This window comes from Halichoerus grypus, chromosome X, assembly GCF_964656455.1.
Source record: "Halichoerus grypus chromosome X, mHalGry1.hap1.1, whole genome shotgun sequence".
Lineage (NCBI taxonomy): Eukaryota > Metazoa > Chordata > Mammalia > Carnivora > Phocidae > Halichoerus > Halichoerus grypus.
In genome coordinates, this window is record NC_135727.1 from 75,295,220 (window position 1) to 75,309,003 (window position 13,784).

The following is a 13,784-nucleotide window of genomic DNA, read 5'->3' on the forward strand; positions in this document are numbered from 1 at the left end:
TTTGCAACAACATGGATGGAGCTTGAGAGTATAATGCTAAATGAAATAAATCAGTCAGAGAAAGACAAATATAATATGACTTCCTTGTATGTGGAATTTAAGAAACAAAACAACTGAGCAAAGGGAAGAGAGACAGTGAGGGATAGAGAGAAGTCAAAAGCAGACTCTTAATTATAGAGAACAAACTGATGGTTACTAGAGGGGAGTTGGGTGGGTCAAGGTTAAATATGTGATGAAGATTAAGGAATGTACTTGCTGTGATGAGCACCAGGTTTGTATGGAAGTGTTGAATGACCCTATTATGTACCTGAAACTAATATAACACTATATGTTAACTAATTGGAATTAAGATAAAAACTGCAAAAAAGGAAAGAGTACAATACTCATCATGAAAGATTGTGTAAGTACCAAATGAATTAATCCATGAAAAGTGCTTAGTACAGGGCATGGAAAAGTAAAAGTTCAAGAGATAGTGACTATCATTTTTATAGTTGTTATTGTATTTATAGTGTAGTTTGATTTTTAAAAATCTTAAATGATGTAAACATCAAATCTAACAGTGCTCATGTTACAATTGAGGAAGCTGAAGTTCAGATTTAACTTGCTCAAATTCTCAGAATGAAGTAGATGCAGAGCCAGGCCCTCCTCTGTTTCCTGACTTCCTCTTCAATGTTCTCAGTGCTACTGATCCCACTGCAGGATTGGAATTCTTCCCCAGAGAAATGCTGTGCATGTTTTCTGGGACATTTATCTTCACATCTAGAAGGTCCTAACAAGAGGCCAGAGGCAGTTCAAAAATACAGTCACCAGGTCAGACAGAAATTGACACTAGTCCAATGAGGCATGGGTTTTCAGCTCCTCATTAGGAAAAACCATAAAGGGGAGGTGTGTGTGTGTGTGCACGCATGCACGTGTGCATGTGTGTGTGCCTGTGTGTGTGTGTGTGTGTGTCTGTTAGGGTTTTAGTTGTAAAATACAAAAAAAGGGGCTCTCCAAAGCTCAGGGTTCTCTGTGTGAGGAACCCAATGGAAAACAATGACTAGAAGTTCAAATGAGGTGGACTGAATGAAATAACCAAAAATCAAGGGACAACCAGACAAGAGGGATTGAATCTGGGAAGCAGAGGTGCTTGACAGAATTCCATGTAACAATGTCTGGGCCTGAAATGCTGTAGTCTTCGCTTAGCCTTTTTCCAGTCCCAAATCATCTGTATATAACTACCCCTTGGCAAGCATGTGGAGGAGATACTGTCTGTCCTTGGGGTCTCACTACCCCTTTCTACACAGCTCACCCCTCCCCTGACCAAGGCCTCTCTTATCTCTCCAATTAAAAAAAGAAGCCAAGCTTAGACTTTATTTACAGTTTGGTATGAGTTTGTTGATGTATTTCTCCTTTTGGAGGTGTTTATATTTTCAATGTTTAGTAGACTGTGAGCAGTGCCAAACCTAGGGGTAAACTGCTGGTGAACTTAGAGTCACTCGGGGGCTTGTGAAGTGATGCAATTAAGCTTCTTAGTAAGCCTAATGCCTCTCTCTTGCTGATCACAGATATGTACCAATTAAAAGTCATTGAAAAGTTAACCTAATAGACATACCACTACCTCATCAATGGGCAAGTACACTGGATGTTAAACTTAATTTTCCCTTTAAGAAAAATATAATAGACCCCAAATGAGCACTAATAGGAACACTTACCACCAAAGAGGTGGAGCTATTGGAGAAAGTGATTCAAAGTTATGCGATATGGGAATATATATCCCCATAACAACTTTATCCATGGGCTTGCCAATTATTTAAGCTTTGATTTGTAGAAAGCTCTTTCATACACTTAATCTCTTATACTCTGAAGCCCACAGGCACCCACTCCCAACACTCTGTTCATTTGCAAAAGTGTATCAGGCAGGAGTTAACAGTATGACTGCTGAATATTGCACAGGTCAGCAATGTTAATCTCTCCTTCCTAGGCCCACCAGAAAGGAAAATACCACCATACTGGAGTGAGAAAACGCATCCCAAAGGTCACCCCCCTACCTCTGAGTCTTGTGGAAGAAACCTAAAATAAACACAGCCTGGGAGATCAAAGACCAGAGAACCTTACTGGCTCCATGGAAAGTCAAGTCAACACCCTGGGGTGGGGGGGATTTCTTCACTCACCCTGAACCTCCAATCCCAGGCAGGGGAGGGTGGGGATACTCACGTGACTTGTGCTGAAATAGGGAAGGAAGGAGAATGTGAGATGGGGCTGGGAATCCAAGTGAGAGATATAGAGAAGGAAGGGAAGTGAGCAAGCACATACGCTGGCAGCCATCAGAAGTTCAAGCCTCTTTGACAATAGGAGGCGAGAAGAAAGGACAGAAGTGGTTCTGGCTGCGATGGGGCTCTTACTGGGCCTCCTGCTCCTGGACCACCTAACAGTGGTCACCTATGGTAAGGCAGCAAATGGGGGCCTGGTTACCACTGCTGGCACCAGCAAAAGGCTGGGGGTTTGGGATTGAATGGCTACTGGGGAAAGCCTATTCCTGCTGAATAGGTGAATGTTCTCAGACTGTGCTGCAGACTCTCTCAGCTTTGGGTAGTTGAAGCCTGCTGAAGAAGCCAGGAGGTAAGTTTGGATGGAAATTGAAAAAGATCCTCTCTTGAAAAACATCCACATGATTTTCTAGTACTTGTCATATCTCAGGGACATTAAGAAGGTGCCCAATGCCATCCAAATCCCTCCTCCATCTTATTTCACCTGAAATTCTACCATTATACATTAACCCCTCTGTCTCCAGGTCTTGATCCCTGTTAATATATATAACCCTCAAAGAAGGAATGTTGTCTAAAAGCTAGATGGGACCTTAAAAGTAACCTAGAACTTTGCTGTTATGAACAGTGGTCAAAATATCTGTTCACATAACTTCCAGTGACTGAGAGTTGATGACATTTCCAGAGTATCTAGTCTATCCAGGGGCAGCTACAAATGTTAAGATGTTCTTCCTTGTGTTGAACTAAATACACTTCCTTGTGGCTTCCATCCTAAGGCCCTAGCTCTTTTTCTTAGAGACACATAGAACATATCTACTCCCTCGATGCTGTGACAGCCCTTTAGAGTTCTGAGGGCAGACATCATGTCCTCTTGATTCATCTCTTCTCCAAGATAAACAAGCCCTAACTCCTTCAACTGGTCTTCACAGGACTTGTTTCTTACCATCTCCTGGGGTAACTCAGTTTCCTGTGAATATGGCCCAGTTTGTCCAGGCTATGTGTGGGAAATTAATGCTGGATATGTATCCGAAAAGAGGTCTTACTATCCCATAGAAGCATTATTTCCTTGAGTATTCCTCCATCCTCTTTTACATCCCTGAGAATTGAGATAGACTTTTAGGTAACTAAGCCTAAGTAATAACTAAGTGAGACCCAAGATACAGCAAAGGGATTCTTACTGCACATCTACTTGTTCCATATCTTTAGAGGGAGATGCCAGATATATGTTAGCTTGGTGTCCCTTATGTGGTCAGAAAGAACTCAGCTTTTCATAGCTTACTCAAATTATGCTACTCTGTCCTGGGGCTCTGTGACCAATAAAATTCTAGAGCCTCAAAGCTAAAAAGGATACTAAATAAGTCACCTGAGAGGGAAAAGAATGTTCTCCAGGCCACAGAGCCTTAGTGGCAGTTAATACTACTAAGTAATAGAGTTTTGTTTTTTTTTTTTTACAAATATATTTTCATTCTCTAACATGTTTTAAAGTGTCCCTTTCTATCTTCTCCAAATCTGTTGGTTTGAGCTGATATTTACAGAGGCAGGACTGGGGCTCAGAATAACATGTTGTACATGTCAAAGCTAAATTGTGTATGTGTACATATGAGTACTCTCATGTATATTGTTCCATCCTCAGCCTGTGAGTTCCTCTAGACCTGGAAACAGGTCTTCCTTTTGTGTGGAGTGTTTAACACTATAGACCTGAAGCTCAGGACATACAAATAGCCAATGACACATTCCCTCTCCCTGGATCTCAGTGTCTCCAGCCTATTTGTACAGTGAGGAGATCAACTTGGCTGGCCTCAAATGGCCCTGCCAGCTGGACAGCTTTGTAGGACTGTAGCTTCACTTCTAAAAAGCTTCTAGGGGCCAGAATCAGCTGCTAGGTTAAAGCACATGTTGAAATAATCATAATAATGGGGCGCCTGGGTGGCTCAGTTGGTTAAGCGACTGCCTTCGGCTCAGGTCATGATCCTGGAGTCCGGGATCGAGTCCCGCATCGGGCTCCCTGCTCGGCAGGGAGTCTGCTTCTCCCTCTGACCCTCCCCGCTCTCATGTGCTCTCTCTCATTCTCTCTCTCTCAAATAAATAAATAAAATCTTAAAAAAAAAGAAATAATCGTAATAAAATAAATCCTAAACATTTTTATTTTATAAACATTACAAATATTTTATTAACATTTATTATCTAAGCTAATCTGTCCAACACCTACTGAATGCCAGCCAGTATTCTAGGTGCTTTCACACCTATAAGCTCATTTGATCTTCAAAATAATCCTCCATGAAAGGTATATTATTGCCTCCATTTTATTGGTAATGACCTAAAGCTCAGACAGGTTTAGCAATTTACTCAGGGTCGCATAGAGACATGGTGACACGGGTCACGTGTTAAGACAGACCTTGGACTTGGATTGGTGTTATTCTTCTTACTACACCATGTGCTCCTTCACTATTCTCCTGATCTCACTAGGTGCTTCTATTCAGTGTTTCTCTAGGCTCTCTGAAAACCACAAGGATAGTTGGAAGGTATAAGTCAATTCTATTGAGGTTACCTTCACTTTGGAAATCAGAGTACATAATATACAATGTCCTTTTTAGGTGTGTGATGCCTCGTGCCTACCATAAACTGTCTCTTTGTGATACTAATGAAGCAGGAGGAGAAAGAGGAGGAAACAAGAAGGAGGAAGAATAGAAATTAGATGGAAGGATACACTGAAGGAAGGAAAGAAGAAGGAAGGGGGGAAGTAAAGGGGGCAAAAACATGTAATTCTTTGAAGTCTGGTTACTAACTCTGTCCCATGCCCCTATTCTGGAATGTAGGAATCAAGCCTGACATACTTTTAGAAGTGACTTTCAAGATTGAGAAATTGAGACTGGCTATTCACATAATTGACAGACCAGAGTGGGCTATGTGAGAATCCCCAGTAAGTTCCCAGAGAGGGTAATGCAAGCCAAGCTTTGCAGTTCCCCCAAGGCCAGAGGGAAGATATACATACACATAGACAAAGGCATTTTCAGCTGTTCCAGATGTCCTCACAGCAGAATGCTGTTTGTTGTCAGGAAAAGTATACGAGAATGCTTTTCAGAGGAGGGGCAGGAGATTTGTGAGAGCTGGAAGATTAATGGGAAAGAGCACATTAAACTGAAAGGTTCAGATGGTTTTCATGGGGCTTAAGGCTGGTATGTGGGTGCTTGTAAGTGACACATGCATGTTCATGATGATGATAAGCTGCATCTGAATGCATATGGAGGCCTGAACTAGCAATAGTACAGTGACACTCACCACCATCTGGTGAAAGTTCACCACCAGCTAGAAAATGTAATTATTTAACTTCCATTTCCATTACAGCCTATTAGCATTGAATCATCTAGGATTGGAGGGGATCTTAAGGAGTAATGCTGTCCAAGACTTAAACAAAGCTCAGAACTTCTCCCAGACTGCTTAGTTCATCAATAAACAGCTCTAATTAATTATAAAGTTCATTGTTAGGGCAAACCAAAATCTGACCCTGTTGCACTCCCATTCATGGGTCTGAGTTCTGCTCCCTGCCTAATCTGAAACTCTCCAGAGACTATGTGGCGGATTTAGCAACATGGACTCATGTTTATTTATTCTTTTCTACTCGAGGCCAAATATGCTAGTGATGTTCTGATGTTCTAAGAATCCCTGGTGAGGGCACAGGCTAGAGGCCTGACTTAAGCCTCTCCCCTGGGACTTGGTACTTGGCAACAAATTCTGGGAGCTAGAAGGCATGCTCCCACCCTACCATCTGTTTGATTGAAGCCTGAGAATCCTGGGCTACATAACAGGCTTTTATTCAGTAATATCTCACATTTTGAACCTCCTTCTTCTAGGACAGACATAAATAAATTGTCTACATAGAATCCCTCACTCCTGGTTGGAGTTAAATAAAACACAAAATCCTCAAAATATGAGCTTATGAATGAAAATTTCTTTTTTTAAGATTTTTTTTATTTCAGAGAGAGAGAGCATGAGCAGGGAGAGGGGCAGAGGGAAAGGCAGAAGCACACTCCTTGCTGAGCAGGGAACCCGACACAGGGCTCAATCCCAGGACCCCAGGATCATGACCTGAGATGAAGGCAGACACTTAACTGACTGAGCCACCCAGGCACCCCGAATGAAAATTTCTAATAGGAAGTGATGCCTCTCTCAACACTCCCAATTCCTCTCCACCATGTTTCCCTCCCCAGCACACCAAGGAACAATCTCTTTTTGGTCCTACTACCATTCCTACCACAGCCAGCTTTAGGATTTTATTCAGACCCTTTTCCTTTCCAGACATTTTCCTCTCCATTCCTCCTCAAGATGGAATTTTCCAATGTACCTTTGGTGAAATCTAAGAGAAAGCAAAAGGGAAATAAAGATAAATCAGAAAAAAAAGTTCAGGCTTACAAAGTGCAGATTTCAAACTTAACAATAACCAATGATTTTGTTAAACAGGAGTACATTTCACACAAGTTTCCACCCTCAGAATTGCCCTGTGTCCTTCCTCCCTTCCAGAGAAGGGCTTAGGGTCAGGTACCCAAATACTGAGGCTTTCTGAGGGAGCAATAGGGAATAAGCGGGGAATATGGCCCTTTCTTTCTTAGCCCTGCAGCCCCCACATTTCTCCAGGTATATAATTACATAATAAAATAACCTAGACACAACTGTTCAGCATTTGCTCCTACACTTCTTTTGGAAAATACTGAAAGAAGTTCTTTTTCATAGACTTACAGAACTTCAGAGTTTAAAGAATCCCTAGAGATCATTCCATTCAAACTCTCTACATTATAGATGAAAAAAATGGGTCCTCATGGTGGAAAGTGACTTATCCAGGGTCATCTCACAGCAAGGCAGTGAAGGGAAAGGAACTTGAAACAGACAAGAGCCAAACAGTGTTAAGAGTTTTCCTTCTGAGGACTGGTTCTGATTGATGGGAAGGCTGGCAGAGAACAAAAGGGCACATGGAATCCAAAAGTATGATGGAAGGAAATTTGAGAGGTGTTTCTCAGAAGTCTCTTGAGGTCTGCCACTGCCATCCTAGCTCCCAAGTGGGTGTGCCATCTATGTCCACTTTCTTCCTCCTTTTCAGGCCATCCCATCCTGGAAGCACCTGAGAGTGTGACAGGGCCTTGGAAAGGAGATGTGAATATTCCCTGCACCTATGGTCCTCTGCAAGGCTACACTCAAGTCTTGGTAAAGTGGCTGGTACAACGTGGCTTGGACCCAGTCACCATCTTCCTACATGATTCCTCTGGAGACCATATCCAGCAAGCAAAGTACCGGGGCCGTCTGCAAGTGAACCACGAGGTTCCAGGAGATGTGTCCCTCCAACTGAATACCCTGGAGATGGATGACCGGAGCCACTACACATGTGAAGTCACTTGGCAGACCCCTAATGGCAACCAAGTGGTGAGAGATAAGATCATTGAGCTCCGTGTCCAGAAACGTGAGTAACTGTGATGATAGGAAAGCACTGAGTGACAAAGAACAAATAGAGGACTATAATACTAGGAAAGCTTTAGAAATCCAGAGAATTTTATTTACTTGTACACAGGCTTTCTTCAGTCATATGTGCTAATCAGGGGAAGTGGACAGGCAGAGGATCCTCAAGGTCATCACTCTCACAGTATAATTTAAGAAATGTTGGGAAGGGTTCCTGGCCCTCAAATCTCTACCCCTTCAGGCATCCCAGAAATTCTAGCATCCACACCCTGGTTGCCCTCCTTCGGCTATGGGTCTTAAAACTCATAAAAATAAGTATCTATCTATCAGAGTATTGGAGAGTAAATAGATGCTGACAGAGAAGATCTGGGGAAAGAGATACGGGGGTTAGCCAAGATACATTTTGCTGACTTGACAGTTTTGTGAAAACCTGGCCCTGGTAATCCAAAACTGCAGATAATCCAAAATCTCTATCTACTAAAGGCTAAAATAATCTCTCTATATATTTAAAAAAAAAAAATCAGTTGATTTGTAAATCCAAATAATCCAAACCTCTAGATAACACAAAACAGTACCTAATCTTCCAAAGAAAGCTATTTTTATTTACATTATCCTATTTCTTACCCCCTCCCAAGTCAGGAGCCCCTTTTAGTTCCCTTTGCAGATATATAATTATCCCTATACCCAGCAAGGATGACTCAGCCTTGTCTTCACATATTCTTGTAACTTCCCAGAGCCTCCTCTCTTGTCTTCCCTTTGCAGTCTCTGTTTCCAAGCCCACAGTGACGACTGGCAGTGGCTATGGCTTCACAGTGCCCCAGGGAATGAGGATTAGCCTTCAATGCCAGGCTTGGGGTTCTCCTCCCATCAGTTATGTTTGGTACAAGGAACAGACCAACAATCAAGAACCCATCAAAGTAGCAGTCTTGAGTACCTTACTCTTCAAGCCTGCCACGGTGGCTGACTCGGGCTCCTATTTCTGTACTGCCAAGGGCCGGGTAGGCTCTGAGCAACGCAGCAACATTGTGAAGTTTGTGGTCAAAGGTAAGCAACCCTTTCTCTTGGTGATCCTAGCAATGGACCACCTTGTACTGGAGATAACTCAGTAAAGTAGTGCCTTTATTCCAGAGAAGAGAGTTTGTGTGTGTGGAGAGAGGGGGTGTCCTGGGTTGTACAATCACAAAAAAAGAAAAATTCCAGACTGATGGTAATAAGGCTGGAGACAATACCTGTCATGTTATAGGTTAAGAAGATAAAGATGGTAAAGGGGAAAGTGACATTCACTAAGCAAATCATATTTGCCAGATACAATTCACAAGAACTTAACACACATTCTGTAACTGAATCCCACATTTAACTCATGAGATAGCTATCATTACTCACATTTTACAGAAGAAGAAAGTGAAAATCAGAAAGGGAATTTTTTTTGCCCAGAGGTTAACAGTTAGGAAGTTCAAGTGGGAACTTGCACACAGATCACATACTCTTTCCATTATGTCTGATTGTCTCTATGATTGAATCTTTATTAGCTCCTGACACCCTTCGAATCTTTTTTATTTGTTCTTTTTTTGAGTATAGTTGACACACAATGTTACATTAGTTTCAGGTACACCACATAGTGATTTGACAATTTATACATTATGCTATGTTCACCACAAATGTAGCTACCATTATATCACTATTATAATATCATTAACTATACTCTTTTTTTACTGTGCCTTTTATCCCCTTTTATTCCCTAACTGGAAGCCTGTATCTCCCACATCTCCTCACATATTTTGCCCATATCCCCACTCTCCTCCCCATCAGTTTGTTCTTTGCGTTTATGGGTCTGATTCTACTTTTTGTTTATTCATTTATTTAGGTCCCACATATGAGTGGAATCACATGGTATTTGTCTTTATTATTTATTTATTTATTTATTTATTTATTTATTTATTTATTTATTTAAGGGAGAGAGAGAGAGAACAAGAAAGCACAAGCAGGGGAGGGGCAGGGACAGAGGCAGAGGGACAAACAGATTCCCTGCTAAATGGGGAGTCTGACCTGGGGCTTGATCCCAGGACCCTAGACCATAACCTGAGCTGAAGTCAGACACTCAACTAACTGAGCCAGCCAGGTGTCCCAGTATTTGTCTTTCTTAGTCTGACATATATCACTTAACATAAAGCCCTCTAGGTCCATCCATTTTTTCTAAAATGGCATGATTTTTTACTCCTTTATGACTGTGTAATATTCTATTGTGTGTGTGTATGGGGGTGTGTGTGAGTGTGTGTATATACATATATATATATATATATATCACCTTCCTTATCCATTTGTCTATTGATGGACACTTAGGATGCTTCCATTCTTGACTACTGTAAATAATGCTGCAATAAACATAGGGATGAATATATCTTTTCAAATTAGTGATTTCATTTTCTTTTTTTTAAATTTTACTAAGTTATGTTAGTCACCATACAATACATCATTAGTTTTTGATGTAGTGATCCACGATCCATTGTTTTCCTATAGCACCCAGTGCTCCATGCAATACGTGCCCTCCTTAATACCCATCACTGGGCTAACCGATCCCCCCACCCCCCTCCACTCTAAAACCCTGTTGGTTTCTCAGAGTCCATAGTCTCTCATGGTTCATCTCTCCCTCCAATTTCCCCCCCTTCATTTTCCCCTTCCTTCTCCTAATGTCCTCCATGCTATTCCTTATGTTCCACAAATAAGTGAAACCATATGATAATTGACTTTCTCTGCTTGACTTAGTTCACTTAGCATAATCTCCTCCAGTCCCATCCATGTTGATATAAAAGTTAGGTATCCATCCTTTCTGATGGCTGAGTAATATTCCATTGTATAGATGGACCACATCTTCTTGATCCATTCATCTGTTGAAGGGCATCTTGGCTCTTTCCACAGTTTGGCTATTGCAGACATTGCTGCTATGAACATTGGGGTGCATATGGCCCTTCTTTTCACTACATTTGTGTCTTTGGGGTAAATACCCTGGAGTGCAATTGCTGGGTCATAGGGTAGCTCTATTTTTAAAATTTTGAGGAACCTCCACACTGTTTTCCAAAGTGGCTGTACCAACTTGCATTCCCACCAACAGTGTAAGAGGGTTCCCCTTTCTCCACAACCTCTCCGACATTTGTTGTTTCTTTCCCTGTCCATTTTTGCCATTCTAACTGGTGTAAGGTGGTATCTCAATGTGGTTTTGATTTGAATTTCCCTGATGGCTAATGATGATGAACTTTTTTTCATGTATCTGTTAGCCATTTGTATGTCTTGTTAAGAGAAGTGTCTTTTCATATCTTCTGCCCATTTTTTGACTTGGTTATTTATTTTTTGGGTGTTGAGTTTGAGAAGTTCTTTATAGATCTTGGATACCAGCCCTTTATAGTGTCATTTGCAAAAATCTTCTCCCATTCTGTGGGTTGCCTCTTTGTTTTGTTGACTGTTTCCTTTGCTGTGCAGAAGCGTTTTATCTTGATGAAGTCCCAAAAGTTCATTTTTGCTTTTGTTTTTTTGCTTTTTGTTTCACTAGCTTTTGGAGATGTATCTTGAGAGAAGTTGCTGTGGCCTATGACAAAGAAGTTACTGCTTATGTTCTCCTCTAGGATTTTGTTGGATTCCTGCCTCACATTGAGGTCTTTCATCCATTTTGACTTTACCTTAATGTATGGTGTTAGAGAATGGTTGAGTTTCATTCTACTGCATGTGGCTGTCCAATTTTCCCAGCAACATTTATTAAAGAGACTGTCTTTTTTCCATTGCATGTTTTTTCCTGCTTTGTCGAAGATTATTTGACCATAGAGTTGAGGGTCCATATCTGGGTTCTCTATTCTGCTCCATTGGTCTATATGTCTGTTTTTGTGCCAGTACCATGCTGTCTTGGTGGTCACAGCTTTGTAATATAGCTTGAAATCAGGCAAGGTGATGCCCCCAGCTTTGTTTTTCTTTTCAACATTTCCTTGGTGATTCAGGGTCTTTTCTGATTCCGTACAAATTTTAGGATTGTTTGTTCCAGCACTTTGAGAAATGTCATTGAATTTTGATCAGGATGGCATTGAAGGTATAGATTGCTCTGGGTACCATAGATATTTTAACAATGTTTAGTCTTCCGATCCATGAGCATGGAATGTTTTTCCATCCTTTTGTGTCTTCTTCAATTTCTTTCATGAGTGTTCTGTAGTTACTAGAGTATAGATCCTTCACCTCTTTGGTTAGGGTTATTCCGAGGTATCTTATGGTTTTTGGTGCTATTGTAAATGGAATCGTTTCTCTAATTTCTCTTTCTACAGTTGCGTTGTTAGTGTATAAGAAAGCAACTGATTTCTGTACATTGATTTTGTATCCTGCCACATTACTGAATTGTTGTATGAGTTCAAGTAATTTGGGGTTGGAGTCTTTTGGGTTTTCCACATAAAGTATCGTGTCGTCTGCACAAAGAGAGAGTTTGACTTCTTCTTTGCCAATTTGAATACCTTTTATTTCCTTTTGTTGTCTGATTGCTGTTGCTAGGACTTCTAGTAGTATGTTGAACAATAGTGGTGAGAGGGGGCATCCTTGACATGTTCCTGATCTTAAGGGAAAGGCTCTCAGCTTTTCCCCATTGAGGATGATATTCGCTGTGGGTTTTTCATAGATGGATTTAATGAACTTGAGGAATGTGCCCTCTATCCCTATACTCTGGAGAGTTTTAATCAGGAACGGATGTTGTATTTTGTCAAATGCTTTTTCTGCATTAATTGAGAGGACCATATGGTTCTTCTCTCTCCTCTTTTTAATTTGTTCTATCACATTGATTGATTTGTGAATGTTGAACCACCCTTGCATCTCGGGGATAAATCCTACTTGGTCGTGGTAGATGCTCCTTTTAATGTATTGTTGGATCTTATTAGCTAGGATTTTGTTGAGGTTTTGGAATCCATATTCATCAGGCATATCAGTCTGAAATTCTTTTTGATGGGGTCTTTGCCTGCTTTGGGGATTAAGGTAAAGCTGGCCTCATAGAATGAGTTTGGAAGTTTTCCTTCTGTTTCTATTTTTTGAAACAGCTTCAGGAGAATAGGTATTATTTCTTCTTTGAATGTTTGGTAAAATTCCTCAGGGAATCCATCAGGCCCTGGACTCTTGTTTTTTGGGAGGTTTTTGATTACTGCTTCAAACTCGTTACTGGTTATTGGCCTATTGAGGTTGTCAATTTCTTCCTGTTTCAGTCTTGGCAGCTTATAGGTTTCCAGCAAGGCCTCCATTTCATCCAGATTGCTCAGTTTATTGGCATATAGTTGTTGATAATAATATCTAAGAATTGTTTCTATTTCCTTGGTGTTAGTCATGATCTCTCCCCTTTCATTCATGATTTTATTAATTTGGGTCCTTTCTCTTTTCTTTTGGATAAGTCTGGCCAGTGGTTTATCGATTTTATTGGTTCTTTCAAAGAACCATCTTCTAGTTTAGTTGATCTGATCAATGTGTTTCTGGTTTCTAATTCATTGATCTCTGCTCTAATTTTAATTATTTCTCTTCTAATGTGAGGCTTAGGCATCGTTTCTTGCTTTTTCTCTAGTTCTTTAAAGTGTAGAGTTAGTTGGTGAATTCAGGATTTTTCTATTTTTTTGAGTGAGGCTTGGATGGCTATGTATTTCCCCCTTAGGACCGCCTTTGCAGTATCCCATAGGTTTTGGACTGGTGTGTTTTCGTTCTCATTGATTTCCATGAATTGTTTAAGTTCTTCTTTGATTTCCTGGTTGACCCAAACATTCTTGAGCAGAGTGGTCTTTAGCTTCCAAGTGTTTGAATTTCTGCCAATTTTTTTCTTGTGATTGAGTTCCAGTTTTAAAGCATTGTGTTCTGAGAATATGCAAGGAAAAATCTCAGTCTTTTGGGTCGGTTGAGACCAGATTTGTGACCCAGTATGTGGTCTATTCTGGAGAAAGTTCCATGTGCACTCGAGAAGAATGAGTATTCTGTTGTTTTAGAGTGGAATGTTCTGTAAATATCTATGAGGTCCATCTGGTCCAGTGTATCATTCAAAGCTCTTGTTTCCTTTTTGATTTTCTGCTTAGATGATCTGTCCATTGCTGAGAGTGG

The 13,784-nt window shown here is 40.8% G+C and overlaps 1 protein-coding gene across 3 annotated transcripts in view; it reads left to right on the plus strand.

Moving 5' to 3' along the window:
* Positions 1-2,275: 2,275 nt before the first annotated feature.
* The window catches only part of VSIG4 (V-set and immunoglobulin domain containing 4), a 54,907-nt gene continuing 43,398 nt past the window's right edge, over positions 2,276-13,784 (plus strand). For all 3 annotated transcript variants that reach the window (XM_036080853.2, XM_036080852.2, XM_036080851.2), the window contains exons 1-3: positions 2,276-2,426; positions 7,339-7,695; positions 8,454-8,735. In XM_036080853.2, the coding sequence (XP_035936746.2) occupies positions 2,372-2,426; positions 7,339-7,695; positions 8,454-8,735 (694 nt within the window). In that variant the 5' untranslated portion in view covers positions 2,276-2,371. The remainder of the gene's footprint in view (positions 2,427-7,338; positions 7,696-8,453; positions 8,736-13,784) is intronic.